The following is a 24,992-nucleotide window of genomic DNA, read 5'->3' as shown; positions in this document are numbered from 1 at the left end:
GACGGTGTTGCTAGCTCCCGGATGGGCGACCACCCGGATTTAAAGCAACAAATCCTTGCCATAAATATAAAACGTGTTCTAAAACAATCATTTCCTCTACAGACAGCTAATGACCATAGTTGACGGGTTTTATGATCAATAAAAAAAATAAATGTATCAGGTTTTTATTTTGGTGATTTGATATAAATTAGATAATATGACTTTATTAGTACATTAAAACAATGTTTCTAGAAAGTGATATTAAAAAAATGAACAATGTATTTTTTCTTACAATTAGTTCAGTTATAAAGGAAATAGGTTTTCGTTGTTTCCATAAAATATTACTTTTATTAGTAACAATAAAAATAATGTTCATTAAAACTATTAAATTCAACTATAAGTTCTTATTGTATAAATATTGAACATCACAAAATAACTATGATAATTTATTATTATTCTAAAATGTTTGTTTTTAAATAGATTTTCTAATGTTATTGTTATAATTATTTGTTTAAATAACTATATAAATACACTGTTCAATGTTATGATATTTGTACCTATATTACTGTTATTTTTAAAACGTATTTTGTTTTACTCATGTAGTCATGTGGTTTTAACACTTTTAACTAAACACAAAACTATGACTTGTTTATTTACATACCAACCTGTTAATTTATTTGAAACTGCGATAATATTTTTAAACCAAATGTATTGCTTGACAACGAACTTTTCTTAATTTAACAATTGTATACAAGAAACATTATATATCGGGTTATGATTGTTTTAGTTTTAAAAGAAATTTGATTGTTTACATTTATACAAAAATTGTTCTGTATGACAATTTTACTCAACTATAGGATCCTCCATGGTTTCTTATTTTTCAATACAGTGTTATACTTAAGCATTATTAAATTTCAAGAAATCCAATATGTACAAACTATAACATGTTGTTATCTTGTATCGTATGTATTTATATACATAAATATTACTTACTATTTCTAAATGCCTTTAAAAGAAAAAACTCCATTAGAGTTTATATAGTCTTTACATACTTTAATCTATAGTTGTTTTAAAAGTATATTTGTTCAAGCGCTGGTTGAAAATAAATATTAACTTGCTTTCTAATTTTTACATTTGTCTCGATTCATTATTAGTTACGTAGTTCGAATTCTAACAAAAATTTATTACATGACACATTTTGTACGTTTTCCATTTATGAACACATATTTCAAAAACATTGAATTTTATTAAATAAAATCAATAAGATTAACAACCAAATTGTAATATTATATTGTAATACTGTCTAGCTGATGCCGTGCACTTCGGTGTAATTCTATCTTATTCATATCTTAGATAGATATTCTTTAGTTTGAACGAATAAATAACAACTTAATTTTTCGAAAGAAAAAACCTGTACATTTTTAAGTGTCAGTCGTGTATAATATACCTATATAATATGTATATTAAGTGGCTAAGGCTTAGGTCAACATATCAAAAATACGTTTGTATTAAATCGTCCAAGTATGGTGTCTGCTATAAAACCATATAAGCGTTATGATTTTGACCGTGCTTCGAAATAAAGCTTTTGGAAAAAAAAATCTATTTAAACTACCGTCACTGGAGTGGAAACCACTTTTGGCGCACACTGGTCGATTCATCCCTTTGAATGGCCATTGTAATACGGGTAACGTGAAACACGGCAACCGGATAGAGCCGACCGTAGAAAAATATGATTTACGGCTTCTAGTTTTTTCCACTCACCCCTTCGTCCGTATCCTGTGACACGTTTTCACATACGATATTTTCTGCTCTCTCGAACGCCGCGCGTTTCCATCGTGAAAGGTTCACGCCGTGTAGTTTCTTGGCGATTTCAATTTGTTCGTCGGCCGCGATGTCGGGACGAAAAGATACCTACGAAGAGTTTGGACAATAATAACGCTTTTTGTGTGGTAAGTCAAAGACTTTGAAACGTTAATGGAAATCCGTTCGTCTGCCTCAGACACTTATCATTATATATAAACATACTATATTATGTGTGTTTGTGTGCGTCTGTGCGCGCGCCGTTTACGCAATTTTTCGATAAAAAAAACTACGACTGTTATATGCGCACGGCGTGGCGTCTGATATGATAATAATTGATTACATTATTTGAAGCGTTTCACAAGTCCCGTATCATATTACACGCTATTATGACATGACATTTTTTTTTTTTGATATACATCCGTTTTAAACATCCGTATTTTTATTGAACATTTTAGTATTTCACAGAAACGTACCTACTTAAGTAGCTATACATTTATTTTTCAAATGCAAAATTAATTATATCAAATTATATTTATATACATTTCACGTATGCGATGTTTTTGGATTCTCAAGCTCAAGCAATATGAATGTTTCGTTTTACAACGCTTTTTAATTTTTTGTTTGTCTGTCTCATACATATCTCATTCTTGTACTTCTTGTAGAAAAAAATACTAAATTGTATACTTTTAAAATGGATTATTGTGGCCAACCGGATCTACTTACTACTTAGTGGTACCTTAGGAGATTAAAAGTATGAATTTAACTAAAAAAAACTTTAATTTTTCATTAAATGTCTAAATTTACATTTTATATACATAATGAATATTTTTGAGTTATTATTTATAGACATTTGGTATTTTAGATTTTTTGGTTTTAAAAATATCAATCAAATTTAATATAATAGTTATAAGCATTATAAGTATTTTATACTATAGGTAGCCAACAAATCTAAAAAAAAACATGTAAATGCGATTTTCTAAAGATATTTAAATTTAAAATTCGTACGGAATTAGATATTTAAAGGAAGAATAATGATTTAAGCGATTTTGTTGTAATCTAAAAGATATTATTTGGGGGAAATTTGAAATTTGAAATTTGAACGTTTAATATATATTATTATCATATTTTATACACTCAATGACATTTTAAATGCAATATTTTCGGCAAAAATTGATTTATCTATCATATTATACTAACATTAAAATAAATTACTTTAATATCAGTATGTTAATAATATATAGATAATTATAATAATAGTAAAAAAGACTAACATAACGCCTTTGTTTAGAATCTTTTTTCATGTATAATAATATTTATTATTAAGTTCAAATTGAACACATATTTTACAGTGACATGCTCAATGACGAGGTACACTGTGCAACAAATCAGTTATCTATACTTTCACTCTTTGTATATTACCAACATTAATAATAATATGTTGACACATTTAACTAATAAACAATAAAACCCTAATTATTTCAATCACTTTGAGACGTGAAATTATTTAATTTAAATTTTTCCATCACTACACATCGAAATTAATTGTATATTTAATGCTTCTTAATTAGGTATTAATTAAAATGTTATACACGTTCCAACTGATAAATTAAATTAAATTAAAAAAAAAAATTAAACTTAATTGCTTTAATAATATATTATCCTATAGTATCCTTTATTACTAAACATACCGGGGTGTTCCAGTGTCCAGGTGTGCTTAGAAATATTTAACGAGAGAGATAAAATATTAATGTTTACAAAGTCCGCAAAACAATGTCCTCTCGCCGGTACTCTTTTCATACTATATTTATCATACAATTTAAGGATAATATCTTTGGAAAAATGCAAGCTACATATTGAATACTTTTATAAAGTATTTTTTTTAAAAACTTACCAGTATTATTTTCCCATTTTAATACTTATGTTTTTTCATCGTATAACCACATGGTAATAAGCATAAAACTCGCATATTTTTCAACTAATTCGCAATTTATCGAACTCTGTTTGATCCAATATTATAATTTGTACATTTAGAAATAGATTTTCACGACCTACTAAATTAATTATGGATCTATAGGTTTTCTCAATAATGTTTGTTAAGTTCCCGGTTAAAACAAGTTATACCTACACTAATAAAAAATTATATTTCAGTATACAATTTGTATGTATATATATTTTTGTTATGATAGTTATAACTTATAATAATAAAAACATTATTATTAAATATACAAAAATATTCTTCACGTTATCTTTTACAACAATTTGTGATCAAATACCTAGTTCTTTGTTAATATTTAAAAAAATAAGATCAGAAAAAAATCATCAAAATGTAGAAACGATTGCTATTTTTGTAGTGTTTATACATTTTAAATGAAAGTGCTTGAAAAAAAAAATACGAAATTTGGTAATATGTAATATTCATGATACACTATATTTTGTTTTATGCAGCTTAAAAATGTTGAAAAATAAAACAAGTACCTCTTAATACCTATTTTTTAAATTTTATATATAGTGTTAGGTAAATATATAATATTGGCCAGATAAGATTTTAAAACGTGCCTTAGGTAACTGTTTTAAATCACTGAATCAAATGTCAAAATATCAGATTAATTATAGTTATTGTTGTTATTATTTTTTTTTTCAGCAAAAATTCTATTTTATTTCTACACTATATTATATTCGAAATATTCTAATCTTTTATCAGTACCTATATGTATATAATTATAACATTGATTGATGCTGATTGTATATGATATAGTCGAATCGCGGACGGAACAAAAAATACGTGAATAAAATTGTTGTCGCTTTCAATAGAACGGTGAATTGTGCAATCGGAATTTTAGTATAAAATTCTACTAAAATTACTACGATTCGGTTTTCTTTTGCACCGACGCATCTAAATGCTGAGGTTTACCAGTGGGGGGGGGGGGGGTTTGGCCGTATTGTAATAAACAATTCCCACCCGTTTCCGGTTTTTGAGCTGGAAAAAAGGTTTTCTACGGGTACCTATATGAGTATTGACATCGCTTGCCAGTTCCTTTGTAGGTATTTTATTATATTCAGATGAAAAGTTTACAGTCTGTTTGTATATAATATAAATATACATGTATAATAGTGGCTGTTTGTTTGGTAAAAACGAATATTTTGCAGAACAAGTACTTTAGTGGTTAAATAATTTAAATTTATGACGAAACCTAAGATAATCGCTCTGTTGTAAATCGTTAGGTCGTTTACTATAATATATTATTATAAATCCTTAAGTGGTACCTTCGCATCGAATGACATTTTAAAGCTAAAACTGTTTTTAGTCTTTTTAAGGAAATAGGATTTATTGCTAAGTTAGACATACATTTGTTTCATAAAATTTACATTAAGAATACAAATTATTTTAGTAACATTTTTTCTAGCTCTTATATTTTAGTGCTATTTATTATACATATTATAATTATATGATTGTTTATTTTTAATGAGTCAGGTTGGTGCATTTATTTTAGACATTGAACTTTAACGTTTGGTACATAGAAATTGTTCAAGTACTATGAATTATGCCATGGAAAATTATGGTATTAAGTATAAAATATTGTATTGTAATAATAATAATGTTGTAAATATTATACTTTTTATTTAATTATTTGTATGGCCAATGGTGAAACTAAGCTAATTAAGCTTAAATAACAATAGAAAATAATGTCTATTTATTAGTATTAATTCTTAGATATTTTAGTAGGTGATGTAATTTCGAAAATATTTAGTATAACAACTTGAGCAACGAGGCAAATTAGTTGATACAGCAGAATTTAAAAAACATATTATTAGGATTGCTAGCGCCGATAAGGGGGGGGGGGAGTGAACAGCAGCCGCAATGTGTGACTGTCGAATAATGACGCGTGGCTCTGACGAATTTTATAATATAGCGTTATTTGTATTCTAAATAGATTTACGTATTTGGTGTTTTTACTTATTAAGTGAATAAAGACAACATAGTATATTATATTATACATATTTAAATGTTTCTTTCTTTAATCTCATAACTTGGAGGATTTGTAACTTTGCTTTTCAACGAGATATCCATATTATTGGATAGTTCACACTTTAATTCTGTTTTGGATCACGAAAATCGAATATTATTTTATTTATGTATCTCTAGGGGTATCATTGTTTACATATTACAGAATGTTTATTATGATTGGATATAATGCATATAAACATGTTTATGCTATATTATATTATGTTGGCATCTAGGCTAATCGAGCTATTCCATTATGTACACGACTGATTCAAAATTTGTGTCATACACTTACTATTAATAGTATTAAAATCACACCGCCACAATATATGCGTTTATATCTTCTTCAAATAATTAGTTAAACACGAGATAAAATATACTTATTACTATACGCCAGTTGTCGAAGGCGGATTGCCCATTTCGATTTCATTTATCCCTGTGCACATGCAGATGGATTTTACAGATAGTGTATAATAAATTGAATTTAAAGTGCCTGATGCGAGTGTATCAGCCGATAGACTGCACTCAACACATCGTCGTGGCTATCGGAAAATCTTGCCTATATAGTCATATTGCCATATTGTCCATAGATGTCAATAGTTTAAGAAATTCAGTATTTATTTGTACAACAATATGATTTATCTGTTTTTTTTCTAATAAGTTCATCATCGTTACTACCGCTTGTTGAAAAACAATACATTTATAATTAATTTGTAAACATGCCAAGTTCAAGCGTCCAAAAGCTGCGATAGCAAAACGTTTATAATTATGTAAAAAACTTTGGCATATTTTTTCTATAGACGGACAAAACATGTTTGATAAACCGTGTGAAATAAAAATAAATTATTATCCAGAGGTAGGTGCATTGTTGCATATTGTATTGTAATGTAAAATATTATGTAGGTAATGTCACGTAATTACATTCGAAACCCGAAACCCGAAACCTAACTGCTGATTATGGCGTATGTAAATTGTCGATGTAAAAAAAATATTTCTGATACGATAAATCAAATTTCGCGATATATATCTGCTGGTTGATCGATTATTATCAAATTGTTTTCATTTGGGCGGCAGGTCAATTATATAGGTTTTATTTAGTTTGTTTCCGTCTCCTACTCATTTTCCAAGAGCGCGCGATAAACCACTATAATATAATTGTTCGCCCGATCTGTGCGCCGCAAAAACAATAACAATACACCTATATACTAACGTAACGAAGGAAGTTATCATTTTAATATCGCTTCTATATTTTATAGCTACGACTCGGTAGGTAAAAGTCTGTGCCGCACGGTATACCTACCTCGGACTGTACCGCAATCGTTAATGCCGACCAGAATTTATTATTGCTGTACGCGCGTGCGGTTCGTGTGAAACGGCCAATCGCGGGGATAGAATCGTTCGTGCGGGTCATGTGTAAACGGATTTTTTGAGTATCCAATACGGACCGAACGCAAACAATCGAAAAATCGCTTATCCCTCACGGGCAAGACGTGTGGTAATTTGTGTCCTTGTCGACGTCGTCCGGAAAACGTAGTACCTACGATAATAATGCGATTGGATATTTTTGTTTTCGTCTTGCCTTGGTAAAATAATAAGTTCGCTGGTCGGCGGCCTTATGGTATTCGAATCGATGTGCGAATACTGGGTAGTGGTTGTACTATTCATGTATCACATATTGTTGTCCGACTATGTATTTTTCGTAAATCATAGGGAAAAAAATTCGTTATTCTTCTGTGATGATGGAATAAAATATCTATACCATAAAATATGTCGCACGTAAGTCGCGTACTATTCCGACTCTACTAGATACGCTTAGAATTTTTTCACCTCCACTGCGCCGACTGTCGATGTTATCTCACACCAACCCCTATATTGTATTTAAAAAAAAAAATCATTTTTGTTGTAGCTTTTTTGTATACCGTGTACTTATACACACTCAAATATAGAAAAATATGTGCTACAAAATTCTTAAGTAGGTACTTGCACAAAATGCTAAGATTGTTATGTATAATAAACTATAAGCTTCATGAAAAAAAAAAAAAAACTTGAGAAATAATTCTGCTGTAAATTAAGTTTCGATTTTATCTTCGAATTCAATGATAAAATATATATGTTGCAATATACCATACAAAAAACAATTCCAAACATAAATGTTCTATCAGCCACTATTTCTAAGGATATTTCATGTTAAAATGTATTTATATTTCAATAAGTAATTTATTTCTGTATTAATTATGTTATGATAAGTTGAATAAATGTTTTTTTCAGAAACATTGAATATATTAATATTGTTATTATTAGGTAACTCTAAAGTTAAAAGTTTCAATACAGAGTAGGTCAGTGGTAGATATCGGGGGGGGGGGGGAGGAAATTGGTGGACGACCCCCCTTGGGCTTTTTGCCACCACTATACATTATTACAATATTGGCTACAACCATTCATTATAAATATTTAAATATTTATATTGGTGTTATCTGCTAATTGATTTTTTGGTTGTAGGTATAATATTATTTTTGTTCATGAAATTTATGGGACAAGTGACTGATGTCCCATAGAGTATCATTCTGTTTGATATAACGATTAAAGGTAGTACTATCTATTAGCCATGTGGTGATTGTCTACACATAGTATCAGATAGTTATCGCGTTTGCATGTTGTATACAAGTTGTATTCATGTACTGTTTTTTAATATATAATAGGTATGTCGGAGCGTAATATTTTTGTACCGATTATAGTTAAATATTTCCAAATAAAATCATGAGTGGGGAATTGATCGTCATTATCTCTGTGGATTTGAAATTTCACTCCCCTTCCCTCGGAACTATGATATATCCGTCACTGGAGTAGGTAGCAGTAGCTAGTAGCTACTGATGATGCACCATAGTTTTAAAGACGATGTATGTATACAATTGCCATGATATAATATTAAACAATGTGGCCTATGAAAAACCAAGCAATTGAATACTTAAAAACTCACTTAACTTGTATACTTTTTTTTTATACGAGTTGATTCCACGTAGAAAGTTGGTGAATGTTTTTGATTTAAGCAGTCCGAGTGAGGGTTAAAAAATTAGTTAAAAAAAATTAGAATTATGTAGTATTTGGCCCGGCTATTCCTACGTTGCTATATGTTTCCCGTTATGCCATGATAAAACATATATAAAAATCGCAAATATTGCGATTTAAGCAGTATCGTAAAAAAAAAAAAAACTTGAAATGGCAATAACTTGAAACCAGATTCTGACTTCGTCATCATGTTTAGCTTACCAACATATTATATAAAATACTTTTTCATTAAATGGATTCAAAATTCCGGCAAATCTAACTGTTTCAATACCTTATTCAAATATGAATAAACAAATAGGACAACCTTGTGAGAAACGATTTTTTAAAAATGTAAAATTATCTACAAAACAAAAGTATATAATATATTATATTTTTTAAGCTGGCACATTTCTCAAAAGGACAGTCTTTATTTAGATAGGTGTTAAACTGTTGTTAAAACCATTATATTGTATCTGATCAAGCAATACAAATATTAAAATAAAATCAGTCGTATAAAATATGTATTCTCATTGGTCATTAGTGATTAAAATATGGAACAATTTTGAAAAGCAAATGTTGAATTTTTTTATGGACCGATAATAACTTGAGAATGAAATTTCTATATAAATTATTTCGAATTTTGTATTAAATAAGTCTATAATATTATGAAAAGTCATCAAATTCACCTCACTGATTATTATTGTGAACAGGAATTTGAATTTCCCGCTACACTGCCCGTTCTCTATAATATTACCATTTCAAACTTACACTTAATCATCTCTCTATATATATTATTTTTTTATACCTGTTATTGCCGAGTTGTGTATTTTTTTAGACGACTTAAATGTTTTAATGAAGTACAAATAGTATTGGCTTCATTTTTATCGCTCAGAAACTTCAGTGCAACGTTTTTCTCTCCGTTATGTGTGACATGCTTTGTTATGATATGGAAATGCCGTACGTTAAATCCATACATTAACTATCTTAACTGTCATAATATTATGACATTGCAATCAATGGCGCATTTAGGCCAAGGCTCATCCCCACAGTTCCAAAGGTCCATAGTGCCTCTGCAACACTTTTTTCCATGATGTTAAAAAATATATATAATTTGTGTATCTTATTATATATTTTTATATAGCACGCTATTTGGAATTTTTTATTAAAGAATAACGTATGGATCATAAATTTGTTTTATTTTTAAAAAGTAAACAATCACAACGAAAATCTTATGGTAAAATCATACAAAACAAAAAATTGTGTATCCAGTCCAAAAATACATCTATGTTCATAAATTAAAATTATTATTATTTTTTTTATCAATTGAATGCTTGAAAAATTAATCTTAAAATAGATATACCAATTTTATTATTGTTTTAAATAAATGATTACGTATAGTAAATTAATTGTTATAATTTTTTTTAAACAAATATATAATTTTGGCCCGAGTTTAATAACGTGTTAGTTTTTCTGACCTCATTTTCGTCACAGCTAGTACCGAGATTTCCCTCAGAAACTGATGAATAATATAATTATGTTACCATAGAAACTTAATGTAGGTATACAGTTTTGAATTAAATCTAATGTTTTTATTTAATCATAATATTACTTATTAGAATTTTGTTTGCGTCATTATTATATATATTGTGGCAATAGGTACTACTACTTTGTTTCTGACCAAATCCGTGTTGTCTATTGCGTATCACAGTGCCTAGGTGGCCCCTGGAAACTGACATAAATATTTACATTCCACAGAAACCTTGCTAACCGGTTTTTTTCTTATCATAATGTCTAATCTCACCTATGATCCAATACAATAATATGTTGTTTTAACATGTTATGGTTTTTTTACGACTTTTTCGCATCTTTATTTTTTAATAACTTGATACCTGTATTTGACGAACACCTCTACCTTAGAGCCATCAAGTTTCGCGCTACTCCACTGATTTCAATACCAACCTAATAATATTGACGCGTTTGTTTTCAGAAAGCGGGAAATGGCCGCGACGGCGGCTGCAGCTATCACAACGGCGGCAGCGGCGGATACGGTTGTACTGAGTGTACGTCGCTTGCGGAGAAAACGAGTGGGACGTCTGCAACGGCCACTTCGGCGGTCGTCGCTATTGGTGCACGACTCGAACGACACCGGAACGGAGTTGCGGGCGGATCACCGACAGAGCCGGATCTCTGTGACGGTGATGCCGGCAGTGGATATGGCGGCGTGATGATCGCCCGCAGTGAACACAAGACAGCCGTGGCCGGGTCGCGTCGGTACACATGCGCGGCCTTGCTGTTCGTCGCAATGGCCGTGCTCTGTGTGGCCGCACCGACGACGGCCGGCAACGAGGTGGACGGTGTTGGCGGTGATGATGGTGCCACTGGCACGCCAGACTTGTGCGGCACACCGAAAGATGTGCCACTGGTCGGCACCAAGGGCGTGATCACCACGCCGAATTTTCCCGGCCCATTCAAGGTGCCCATCAAGTGCGAGTGGGTGATCCAAGTGGACGCCTCCGCCATCGAAACCACAATCGAGGTGTACTTCACGCAACTGTTCGTCACCGACGGGCTGACAATCACCGAGTACTCGCAATACCCCCCGGATTTTGGCTTCGTCACTGTGCGCGAGGTGTTCAACAAGTCGCACATCACGCAGTACGGCCAATCCATGGTGTCCACGCTACCGTACCTGGTCATCCGGTTCCAGCTGGACCGGTTGCAGGGCAACCACATACGCGTTCACGACGACCTGATGGACGTGTACGGTTTCAACATTACGTACGAGATGAGGCCCGCTGGAAACGAGCGCAGCGACGTATGCAGTCTGTACCAGTGCTCGTACTCGGGAAACTGTCTGGGTAACGCCGACCTCACGTGAGTACACCTCTTTGTACCTATTTGTATTTGTAAAACCTCACGAGAGCTACGGGTTTCATTTTTATTTTTTAATAACGTGATCTACAAAATATATGCCATGAATAGTATTAATTATATTAAGCTATTTAGAATAATAAATATTCGTCGGTTACAACATATTATTACAAGTTAAAACAAGAACTACCATATTATATTATATATAGTATATATAAAATATTGTAATAATACACCCATGTCACAAATTGACTTATGTTAGGTGGTAAAGTTGCCGCGGACCCCCGACATGAGTGTTGCGGACCCCCAGGGGGCAGCGGACCACAGGTTAAGAACCGCTGATATATACAGTATCTTTTAACCTAAATCGGAGTTTTTTTCAATTCTGTTCTTAGCCGTTTGATACTAAAAATCAGAATTCATAGGAGTTATAAATTTCAAAAATTCGTAAGCGATTTTAAGATATTTAAATTCTCCTACATTTTGTAATGGCTCTAGACTTAATAGACTCTAGACTAATATAAAAACTAAGCCTTTTGAAAATATTTTAATTTTTTTACTCAGAATTAATGATAATATGTAAAATTCGATTATATCCTTCACAAGTACACTGTTTTAGATGCAATACTATTGATTAAAATATCATTAAACCTAGGTATATATTATGTAATATTAAAAAACCGACTTATTTCTCTCTTATCAGTAGAAGTATTTAATCGTGTCACTATATTGTGACCGTTTGGGTAATAACAGATTATAATCATCGCTGACTTTACTGCATTCGCATAAAAATGATATATTATGTCGACGACGATAACGTCATATTTGGTAGTTTTGTCGTCCGAGTATACGTCAGATAGACGAGAGAGAATTTAAAATATCGTTATCGCACGTATGTCATCGATCGTTAGTTATTTGTGGTTGGATAAAAAGTGGTATCGAATGGTCGGGCCGTACTTCACGGTACCTGACCCTATAAAACCTTTTGAAAATCGTCGTCGTCAATGTTTAATATACATACATAATATTATATAATATCATATACATTATATATATATATATATTATAAGTATGTGTATGACATACTACAGCGTGTAAAACATATTAAAACAGAATCGATGTCTATACTAACGTTCGTAACACCATCGATTCTCGTTAAAAGTTTGTTTTATTTATATGTCATATCGTAGACGATACAATTCATTATTTTCTTTTTTTAAGCGAATCATTTTTTGCTTCTTACTTTTTACTGTATAAACAACTTTGTTAGTAAATATTTAAATAGGTACATTATTAAACCAAAATATGTTTAACCATTGTAAATCTCTGTAATTGATAAAATTTAGATCCGGAGTTGAACGAGATTTGATATATTATCAATGACCTTGGTTAGACTATCTATACTAAAATACTAAACGACTTAGTCAGTCGGTATCATCATAATTTTAACAGTGAATTTATTAAGAATACCAATAAATATTTCATCTACAGCAACCAAATCCATATCGGATATTTTTTTCTATTATAATTGGATATAACAAGATTGGATTTGTGGTGTGGTAGACAGTTTCACTACAAATTTTTTAGAATGTTTATAGACACAATTTAAGATAGATTGTGCACTAAAATATACAAATAAATAAATATCAAACACAGTTGTAAACAATAAAGATCAAATAATTAAAATATAAAAATTTATATTTCTGTTTTATTTTATCTAACTTAGGTAAGTAGGTACTGCATGTTGAAAGTAATATTTTCCAATTAATATAGGTATACCTATCGTCGTAAAGTTAGTGGTTTTAAAATATAATTAACAAACCTTGATATTACTTTTCAAAGTTCTACCTATAAATTAAAAAACTATGCCCATAAACACCTTTCTTAATTTTTTGGAATACTAGAAACTTAAAATATGAATATTAATAACAATGTTATGAAAAACTGAATGATACGAAATTTTTTTCTTCAGAAAATATTATCTTAAAGTTACATAATATGTTAAAAATTGGATATTTGTATATGAAAACTAACGATTATTAGTATTTTACAACAATTTAAACTTGATTAGAAAAACCATATTATTTATTTTTTAAAATTATTTTTCAGCAAATTGTTAATAATTTAAAAAAGTTCTTGTTGACAAAGTTCATTATCTTTCTTCAAAGCTGTTGAAATTTGGTTGAGTATTATTTTTTTCAACCATAAATTATTTTTGTGTCCTTTTTTTATGAGAAGAGAGTTACCATATAATATTATAATATACACCATGACAAATGAAGTATGATTAAGTCTAAACTAAATACTTAGGTAATCGTAAATAGTTATAATAATAATGGTTAGAACGATTTCAAATAGTTTTTTAATAATTAAAATGTAATTTTATAATTGCATCTAATTTAATTTTTGATTTATAACTTCCATGTGAACAATGTTATTGATAAAAACACTATTGTCATTAGCTAAATGCTCTGTTCTATTAATGTTCAGGAAAATAAAATTGCAACCTATAATGCATACTAACCAAACTTGCTGTGACATATAATTAGTTGTGTATGAGAAATTGTCGCCGTAATAAAATAAAAACCCTATAATCGAATGTTTATTCTTATGACTCATTAATTTTCATTGCAAAATCAGGAATAACTGGAAACTATACACTTTAAAAATATAATGATATAATAGTGCCAAATACCCATATCTATAATAATCAAATCACTCAACTCTTTTAGGTAGACAATAATTTATACTACTGCAATTCACGACTTTGTTGTGCTGAAAAAAATGTCACATTAATCCAGTCAAAATTGAATTCACTTAACCAATACTTACAATTTATTTAAATATTGCTGAGTAGTATGTGAATCCCTACATAGCTAACATTCGTTTTTTTTTGTCCCATTATTATGACGGTGAGAACTGAGATTTTGTCGTCTCATAATGAAAAGGTTCTTATACAATCTTTTTGAAAAATGGTTTTTTGCATATATCATTTAATATGTTATTCATGTATTAAATCAATCTTAAAATCGTATCTCTCCGTTAATTATTTAATGAGATATACAAAATGAAAAGGTTCTAACTCATACAGATATTAAACTAATGATAAAGGTGAAACTGAGAAATATCAGTATATTATATGGTATGAAGTTTGAGTGACATGGAAGTACCATCAAGACACATTTTGAAAAAATAAAAATAAGTTGTTCCTTATCTTGTGGTAGGTGTGTGATATAAGTAATATAATTCATAATAGGTACTCAACTTAAAAATTGAATATATTATTGGATAATAAAAAGTTTATAATATTACGTGGTATAAAATACTATCATAATTTACACTTGAAAGTTGGTATCACTGAATAAAATAAATTATTTAAATCAGAATCAAAAAGTTCTAATTAAATAAATAATTTTTATTTTCAGAATGAAAAAGTTCTACACATAAAACATTTTAATTCAATATAAAAAATACAATATTTTAGTTTTTTTATTATTAACTTGGTCAATAATTGTGGTAAAAACCAAATTCAGGTAAAATTGTGGTGTTCCTTGGAATGTTTTTGAAACTGCATCAAATTTTGGTAACTTAATATTTACGGTTAAAAAAATTATTCCATTTCTAACTTAAAAACGTTCTCCTGAACAATCACAAAAATTACGTTAGAACCTTTTCATTCTGAGAATCTGATTTATATGTTATTAAAATATATAAAACGTGTTAAAAGTTACAGATATATGTTATATTTGTAATTATACATGCTTTGTGTGTAAAAATGTTGGAAAAACTCTCTGTAAATGAGATACTTTGGAGGGTAGGTATTGATGTTTATCTAAAATCGTCTAAATATGGAATAACAATTTCAGATTTTGATTCGTTCTTTGGGTACCAAATGCCGCAGGTACAGTAATTGGACAATGCGCGAATACGAATTCTCTGGACTAGCTTATTTTGTCGGTTAACGAGATGAACAACAGTAATCTAGTCATCCAAGTATCTGTGAGCGATCTGCTGTACATAAATGACCCGTCAAAACTTCAAAGGCCGAGATGTACGCTAACCAACTGGATTTAAATATGTTTTTTTGCCTTTGTATGATTGACATTGTGATGAGGAGAAATGTTAAAACTAAGGTTGTTTATAAATGTTTTACCAAATATTTATAAACATGAGAGGAAATTGAGGACTTACCATATATATGGTTGTTTTCGCACATTTTTTTCTTTTTTGCTTTTTCAACGAAAATTCATAAAATGTATTAGGTAAGTGATGTTTAAACTTTCGTTATACATGAACCGTTTGTATATCTCGCTACAGAAAACACCGCATGGATGCAGTTGATATGACAGTGGAAATTGTATGCTAGAGAATTTTATGTAGAGAAGGCGATGAAATGGGAAGTCCGGGTTTACATAACAATAGGACTGAAAAGAGGATGCAAACAACAAACTAGTATATGAATCTGACACTTGTAAAATGTCGTGTTCTGTGTTCGTATTGCTTTTTTTCTCTCTCTCATCCCCAGAAAAGTTATTCGTGACAAAATACTGTCAAGGTTTATTGCATAAAATTTTGAACCTCAGGTTATGGTCCATTGTTGAAATTTGACCCAGTAACTCATTAATGTAAATAAATCGGAAGACCTTTCTATTGTTTATATGTTTTAGCTATATAATATACTGTTCTTGTATCTAATAATAATAGAAGTTCAAAGTGTCGTGTATTATTTTATAGAAACCAAGATTTCACAAGGTCCATATTAATACTATTGTACAAATTATTACAAGCTGTGCCAGGAAATTAATTGAGTAGCAATAATGAATCTGGTCACAAACCGTATTAAAAAATACTTTATTTGAAAAAAATTACATTTAGATCGTTAAAAAATCATACATAGTATTGAATACAATATTTAGTATAGTATTTGAGGATACTTAAAAATTCGAAAAATCAAATTTTATGAAACTTAATTAATGAAGAAAAAAGGGGCGAGTATGTTTGGTGAATCACTCTGTATAATAAGTATGGCAGGTTTTTTAAATTAATATATTAATTAAATAAGTCTTTGGATAACTATACTTTTATATGTTTTATGAAATAAAAATGTGTACAATATTTATATATTATTATATACTTTAATGATAGTTTAGTTGTTTTAAAGCTAATTAGCATTTTAAATACCCCGAAAATTAGAGTTTAGTAGTGGTTCGAATAAAATAAAATATAATCTGATTGCTATTTTTAAATTCGTTTTAATAAAAATAAACTAACATTTACTATGAAAAAAAAATACTTTCTTTTTTATATAAAAGCTGACAGAATAACTAGTATAAATGAACATAGTAAAATGTAATGTAATAAAAAATAAAAATAAATTTTTATACGCGCATAATATACCTATTATTAAAAATAAAATATTACATACTTTGGTCTTTGAATATCACTAATAAGTGATAAGTGTCAAAAACAAGTTAAATTTCGAAAGCGTAATTAAAATTATGTTTGCCAACGTGTATCATACTATATAATTTCAAAAATAAAATGAAAATGAAAATTGGATCAGATTCTTAATTATATCCGTGATTATCGTGAACAAGTTTACAATAATATATTTATTTTTTTATTGGTTAAGCATCAATTACATAGGTTATTATCTTTAACAAAATTATTATATTTTTTCATTATTATATGTTATTGTAAAATGCATTACTATAATATTACATTAGTTACTATTTACTACCTAGTTGTTTACTGTATTATGTTTTGCTTTCTATCAGTTATAACGGTCGGGATGGCGCCCATAGTCCCCTCGATCAATCAACAAATTAAAAGACTAATGAAAATTTATTACAACGTTCAGAAAACACTTTTAACCTTAGTATTTCATTAATAGGTAATATTTCTGTAATAATGTGGTAGATGATAATCAATTATCTAAAAAAAACTTAGAAATATACTTTGGACTTGTCAAGTTGTCGTAAGCGTTAACATAGGACGTATCTCGACGTATCGTGCTTGCTGAAGTTCGCCCCATAATTTTTTGAGACCCTATGACTGAATAATATTTTTTCTTTATTTATAAATTAACAATAAAATAACACAATTTTATAAACAAATTTAAGATTTTCAGTCCCTTTTAAGCTAAGCTTGTGTCAGGGGTTGAGAGTATACCTTTTTAATAATTAGTTAACCCATATATTTTTCATAAATATGTACTTAAATTAGTAAATTCAATTTTAAATAATTTTTTTAAGTGAGTTGGAAAAAGGTTGGATGATTCACTAAGGGCCCGTATTACAATAGTTGAACTCCGGTCAAACCACGGAATTCGGTCGGTAAAATCAGTGGTTCATGCATAACCGAGTTTTAAACTATGATTGTAAAACGGGTCCTAAGTGCACTCTGCATGTAGTTTAATATAATGTATTATTTAGATTTATTTTAGATTTATTATAGGGCTTCAAAACTTATTCATAATGTTATTACGAAAAATGTAGATAATTGTATTGGTGAAATTGTTTACCAAAGGACCAATGATAATATTTATGCACTTCCTGTTTTTGGAGTCTGCGCACGCTTATGCAGTTTGAATATTATATATTATAGGGAAAAGAACTAGTCCTGCAGTCAAATTAGATAAAAAATCGACAAAGATCAGAAAAAATTCGCCCCCAACTGAATTTTGGTACACACTTAAAATGTACCTTCCAATTAACATACCTACTAAAAGTCCTGACGCCTAACCCCTGTGTAAACCGATCTCTCCAACCCCGCTCCTCCAAAAAAAAAAGGGATGAAATCTACCCTACCGCTATTTTTCTTATAACTCTTTAACCATTGAACTCACGACAAAAAAGTATAAAACCGAAATTAAAAACCTTAGAATTTACTATAAGAAATTTAATTTAATCACTTAAAACTACCAAGTTAAAATTTAAATATTATTATAAATATTATATTCTTATAGTAAATTTTACGGTCTTTAATTTTGGTCATATACTTTTTTGTCGTGAGTTCAATGGTTAACGAGTTATAAGAAAAATAGCGGTAGGGTAGATTTCACTCCTTTTTGGTGGGTGGAGAGATGCGCACAGGGGTTAGGCGTCAGGACTTTTAGTATGTTAAATTTAAGGAAAGTCAAAGTTCGATAAATGTTGCCTAATAAAGTTATGTAGTGTTTTATTAGTGATAAATCAATACGAGATCGAAAACATTGCAGAAACATAGTGGAAGCCCATTAGCACCCATTATAAGCTCATAATCAAATTTTGTCTTTTTCATGTAGAATAAATGAATACGACTTTTTATATTTAGCTATGTTAGAAATATTATAAGAGTGTTACTACGCGCCAGTTAGTAACTTCAACTAAACGATTTTCGAGGATTAAACTGTATCGAGTATACGACTATACGTCGTAAAATAAATCTTAACGTCATCGATAAAAATCAAAACACAATCGTGGGTTTGATTACTTAACTAATAAGTAATGGTATTTATGAAAATATTGAAAAGAAAACAACTGGAATAGATATATTTGTGTATGCTGTGCAAGACCCGAAATTTTTTTAATGCTTTACTAAACAGATTAATAAACTACCTGCTTCCGCTCGAGTAAGATCTTATTTAAGATAAAAGTGGCACACCAACTCTAAGATGGCCTATGAAATAAATCGCTGTCAATCGAATCAAATATTTTTTTAAATCCAATGTCAATCACGTTTAATTTCTTCTTTAAGTCAAACGACTCGTTGTATATGAAATGAAATCAATAACACCTCTAAACATTGTACGCCCAGGAAAAAACACATGTTAGTTAAAATGGAAGAATACAGTGATATCACCCAAATACCCTGATTTCAAAATACATGACGTAACGTTGTTGTCTGTTGTATCTTCAAATGGAAAAGATGTAGACCATTTTGCCATATTAAAAATCATCAAACCCAGTGAACTGATAAATTCTTATATACATCGGTAGCCTAAAATAATTGGAATTTTACGCGCGACTTTTCCATTCTATAGGTGATTTCAAATGTACTTGTCATAAACCAACAAATCATAAACTACGTGACCCAACGACGATAAATATGAATATTATATTAGATATAAATGGATATTTCAATATAGTAACTATTACAGCCAAAAAATAGGTTAATAACATTTAATAAAAACATAATAGACCTATTACAGTGGTTGTATTTGAAGTTTATATATTTTTATTATTAATTAATTTTTTCGATCGAAAGAATTTTTGTGTGTGTATGTTTATTAATTGATTACATTATTTAATAGTCAATTATACTTGAATCTCAGCAAGAAACACACCTCCTCTCGCATAGTGTATCAAGATGGCTCAAGTCCAAATGCGACCGTATGTACTATACCATCTGTAAACCTCTCGTAAACCATGGCCATTTATCAGCATATACTCTGCAAAGGCCATTTCACAAAGCTCCCCGGGGCACAATTTTACATGTAATAGTCGTCCGTCCGGTTCAAAAATCTATTCTATTCCGTTTGGACAACACAGACAAACAGACAGGCATTATACTCGCAAAAACGTGCGCATATAATATTTAGCCTCATGGGCTAATAGCTATTCCGTCTGTCTTTTTTTTGCTTTACACGTGACCAAGCGCCTCTTTATTTTTACGGCGTTTTCGGCTGTATATTTTATAGGTATGTAAGAATAGAGAAACATAAGTATATTATATTACGTAAATATAGTAAAAATGTCATGTTTTCGAGATATTCTTTTTTTTGTAACTGCAGTTAACTGTGTAAGTGTGTATTGGGATGAATAATATAATAAAAAGAATCTATCCCGTTTAATTGCTCTCGAGATTTTTATTTTTATTTTTTTGTCATTCGGATCGTTCATTCTCAGCTTTCTGAACAATAATCACACGCGTAGATATAATAATCTGACGGAACTTAAGTTTCAGCGGTTCTCGTTTTATTTCAACAATTGTGATGACAGAATGAGGCGTCTTCTCTGTATATGTTAAGTACATGGTACCAAACTTTTAAATTTGGCTCGCTGTTTACCACGCGATGAACCATCTGCCAAACACACTCATTCGGTTGTTAATTGAACGACCTACTGTTTTTTTTCCACCCCGAAATGGATTTCCAGCTGAACCAGCCTCCCCTCCTCCAAATTTCTGTATATTACTATATATTATATGTATATATAGTACCAGCTGTCGTACATGGCCCCGACTATTATAGCACTATTATTCTTCACCTACGGGTACAGATTGGTGGCAGCCACGAAGACGTGACGATTAATCTTATACCGGTCAGTTATCCCGAATCTATACGTATATATCGTATATGTTTATAATACGAGTACAACATATATATATGACATACGTACATCGTATTTTATGTCTATGTACGCCACGTTGAACTTGATTCGATCGGTGATGTACACCACGAGTAGTAAGTTTAAGGTTATTAATTGTGCCTACGGTATTTGATGTGCAACACTTTTATATTTATGATTAAAAAAAAATAACTATATATTCATAAAAGATATCGTGTATTTTTTCGATGATTTCAATAACTCGTACTTGTGGTTTTGTAAGTATGTTATGTGAGGCATAAGTTTAAAAGATATTTGAAAAAAAAAACTTCCATCACAAAAAATTATTCAAAATTTTGAATATGAAACATTTTTTTTAAAAACAATATCGGTGTACGTAGAAAATTTGATTTTACTACCTATCTTAAATTTATTCTAGTAAATAAAAGCCTGCAAAATAGCGAATACAACAAATTTGAGTTGACTTATTTTGTGCGAAAATTTATTGAATTACAGGCATTGTACGCTTGTATCCGAGCAAGATAATTTTTGGTTAGAATGATAAATTACTCAAAAGGAGAGAAATGAATATAATATAATACGAATAAGATAAAGGCCACTATCTCCTGAAAAATTAAGTTATGTTTATTGTTATTTGGAAAGTATACAATTTAAAGCCAATATACAGAGTGGTTATATTGACTTATATAACCTTAGTTTCTGTATAAAAATATATTCAAATTACTTTTTAACTAGTTAATAACAATAAATTATATTCAAGGGATTAATTTAATTGATTTAAAAACCTTAATTAGGTAGAAACACATTAGCTGATCACAAATATATAAATAATTATATTTAAGTTCAAATTTAAATTCGACAATACAGGATACGTCAATGCACTTAGAAAGAGGCTCATAGAATGTGGACACATTCTACAAAATATTAAGACTTGAATAAGAATACATTTAAATTATTTAAAAAAAGAAAATAAACCTACAGTATGATGTTTATATATTAATACTAGGTAGTATAATATTATGCGAACGAGTTCTTCAACAAACCAAGACATTTTATTGTAATTAAATTAGCAATCATGCTTATTACTACAATTAATGAATATATTGTATGATTTAAAAACAATAAAAAAAAAAATGTTCGTCTTAATGGCAGTTTGACCTGTATTTTTGTTCATTTAATGACAATTTAAAAGTAGTGACGTATATACAGAATGTCCCACAGAGATCTGACATTCTGACAAATGAAATAACTTTTGATCTAATCAATATTTTTAAAAAATTTCTTTTAAATATAATTCATAGATACTTGCGCTACATTTTTAGAATACATTTTTTATTTTTTAATACTGAAAATAAAAAAACATAAAAATTGATAAAAAGTTTTTTCGAAATATTCAATATAGCCAATTTGTAAATCTGATTTTTAGAAAAATTTATATGGTAAAACACTTATTTAAGTCAAATGGCTGATTTTTTACAATTTTTTTAAATATCAATATTTTCGTTAAGTAAATTACGTTCTAGTTTATGTTAGAAACCTTTTAATTTCAAATAATAATAAAGTTTTTTAAAAATATTTTACAAGAACATTTTTAAATAAGTGCATGTTAAAATCGAATTATTTTTTTATTGTATTTATTTTAATACTATGTGATGTATAAACTATAAATTACTATTATTTACCAAACGAAAATATTGATAAAAAAATTGTAAAAAATCAGCCTTTTGACTTAAATAAGTGTTTTTACCATATAAATTTTTCTGAAAATCAAATTTACAAATTGGCTATATTGAATATTTCGAGAAAAAAAATTATCAATTTTTAAGTTTTTTAATTTCAGTATTAAAAAATAAAAAATGTAGTGCAAGTGTCTATGGATTATATTTAAAAGACATTTTTAAAAAATATTGATTAGAACAAAAGTTATTTAATTTGTCAGAATGTCAGATCTCTGTGGGACACCCTGTATAAATGTATTTACCTACATTATAAAATTTTAGGTGGTTATTATAACACTCGTTGTTTTAATATGCGTATATATATATATATAAATATATAATATACGATATTAAATATTAAATATTAAAGAATAAACTCTGAGTTTATAATTGTTTTATTTATTTTTAATTCACCTTTCGTACCATGAATATTTATTTAGAGTTTTTGTTACCCGCCATAGTATTATTGTTATGGTTATAGGCACACGCACATTTATTATGATTTATAAATATATATATATATAATAAATTTAGGTTGAAAACAATATTTAATTTATATTGTTTGTAATGAATATTTATATAATTCATATTATAAGGCATTTACATAAATTATATAAATTATAGGTAGGTACTATAATATATCATGAATTTTAATTTTTAAATTTTTTCGAAAACAATGGGATGGAGAAGGTGAAGGTAGACACCGGATCGAGATTGTTATAGTAATAATTAGTAAACATACATGTAATAGCCAGTTCAAACGTAGAGTACCTCACTAAGTTATTACCCTATGCCATCGGTTCCCAAACTGTGCGCCGTAGTGTCTTTACAGGGGCGCCGCGCTGCCATAGAATGTTATCATTCATCCCATTAATTTAATATATAGGTACAAATAAATATATACCTAAATCTTAATACAACTAATGTCTTATAATATATGTATAATTTTAATTTAATAAATATTTTCATAGTATATATTACAAATTGTTCTGGTTTTTTATTATTTTTTATGAGGGGAACCATGAAACATCTTATTTAAAAAAAGAGCGCCGTGAGACAAAAAAGTTTGGGAACCTCTGCCCTATGATGTACCTAGTAACTACACAGAAAGTTGAATAAATGGCTACTGTGCATAACTATTTCCTATTATTTACAGAACAATATATATAGTAAACATTCATAAATTCTTAAGTCCTTTTTCGTGTTACGTATTTATTCATTTTTACAATAACACTTTAAAAAAAACTTCTAGCAGATAAGTTTGAATAGATACTATAAATCATAAATTAATATTCTACTCGTGGTGTATATTTATAATAAGGTGATCGGTGATGGTTTTTAAGGAATTCGAAATGGAAATTTAGGGGGTTAAATTCGGTAGAAGTGAATTGTCCGATATCAAGTAGACATAATAGCGAATTCAAATCAGTTATAAAGTATAGTTATATATATATATATATATATATATATATTTATATAAGTTATAAAAGCATTATAATATAACTAGGTCGATTACTATGTTTGAAAAAAGATTGGTATGTGTTGGCTAAAATAACTGTCTGCAATCCCCTTACACTTATATTATAAATCCTAAACATGTGCGAAGGTTTGTATAGCAACGAAAGATGACCTATTATAAGAGTTGAGTATTATTTCCGTCATTGGAATTTATTATATTTCTCATTAACATGCACTAATCGATTCATCTTATGGATTTTAATACACTCATGTGGTACCTATTACTGTAATTACATCGTAGTATAGGTTAGGTGGTATGGCCCAACCGCAGTTTAGTTTAGTTTATGTTAAATCGAATATTCTGTACAATGGAATATTTAATTTAAGTTTGGTTTTTACTTTCTACTTTTCAAGTTAACATATCGCTATTTTTTTTTAAACTTTATTTATTGTTTCACAATATCAGTTTTTAAAAATTTGGCATTGTATTAATTTTATTATTATAAAATAAAGTTCGTGTCGACTTGAAATGGGTAATTAGATATATGTATACGCATTATTAATATGCACAGAAATTAAGTTTAAATCGACTTAAATCGAAATCTAATGACCACTTAAAATATAGCTTTCAATTATGACCACAGATATTTTATAAAACACATATTATACATGCATACAGGTGACGATAAATTTGAGATGATTCAAATAATACATTTTAGAAATTTCCAATATTTGATGGTTTAAAAACTAAATCTAAACATTCTAAACATAAATTGAGTCTGAATT

General features: G+C 29.1%; 1 protein-coding gene across 2 annotated transcripts in view; it reads left to right on the top strand.

Moving 5' to 3' along the window:
- The window catches only part of LOC107166568 (uncharacterized), a 238,667-nt gene that overhangs the window by 63,466 nt on the left and 150,209 nt on the right, over nucleotides 1–24,992 (top strand). For both annotated transcript variants that reach the window (XM_089229101.1, XM_089229100.1), the window contains exon 3: nucleotides 10,818–11,704. In XM_089229101.1, the coding sequence (XP_089085227.1) occupies nucleotides 11,055–11,704 (650 nt within the window). In that variant the 5' untranslated portion in view covers nucleotides 10,818–11,054. The remainder of the gene's footprint in view (nucleotides 1–10,817; nucleotides 11,705–24,992) is intronic.

The sequence above is a fragment of the Diuraphis noxia genome, unplaced genomic scaffold (genome assembly GCF_037042655.1).
Source record: "Diuraphis noxia isolate RWA-SAM2 unplaced genomic scaffold, SU_Dnox_SAM2 contig0005, whole genome shotgun sequence".
In the NCBI taxonomy this organism is placed as follows: Eukaryota; Metazoa; Arthropoda; class Insecta; order Hemiptera; family Aphididae; genus Diuraphis; species Diuraphis noxia.
This window is presented reverse-complemented; position numbering and strand designations above follow the sequence as displayed.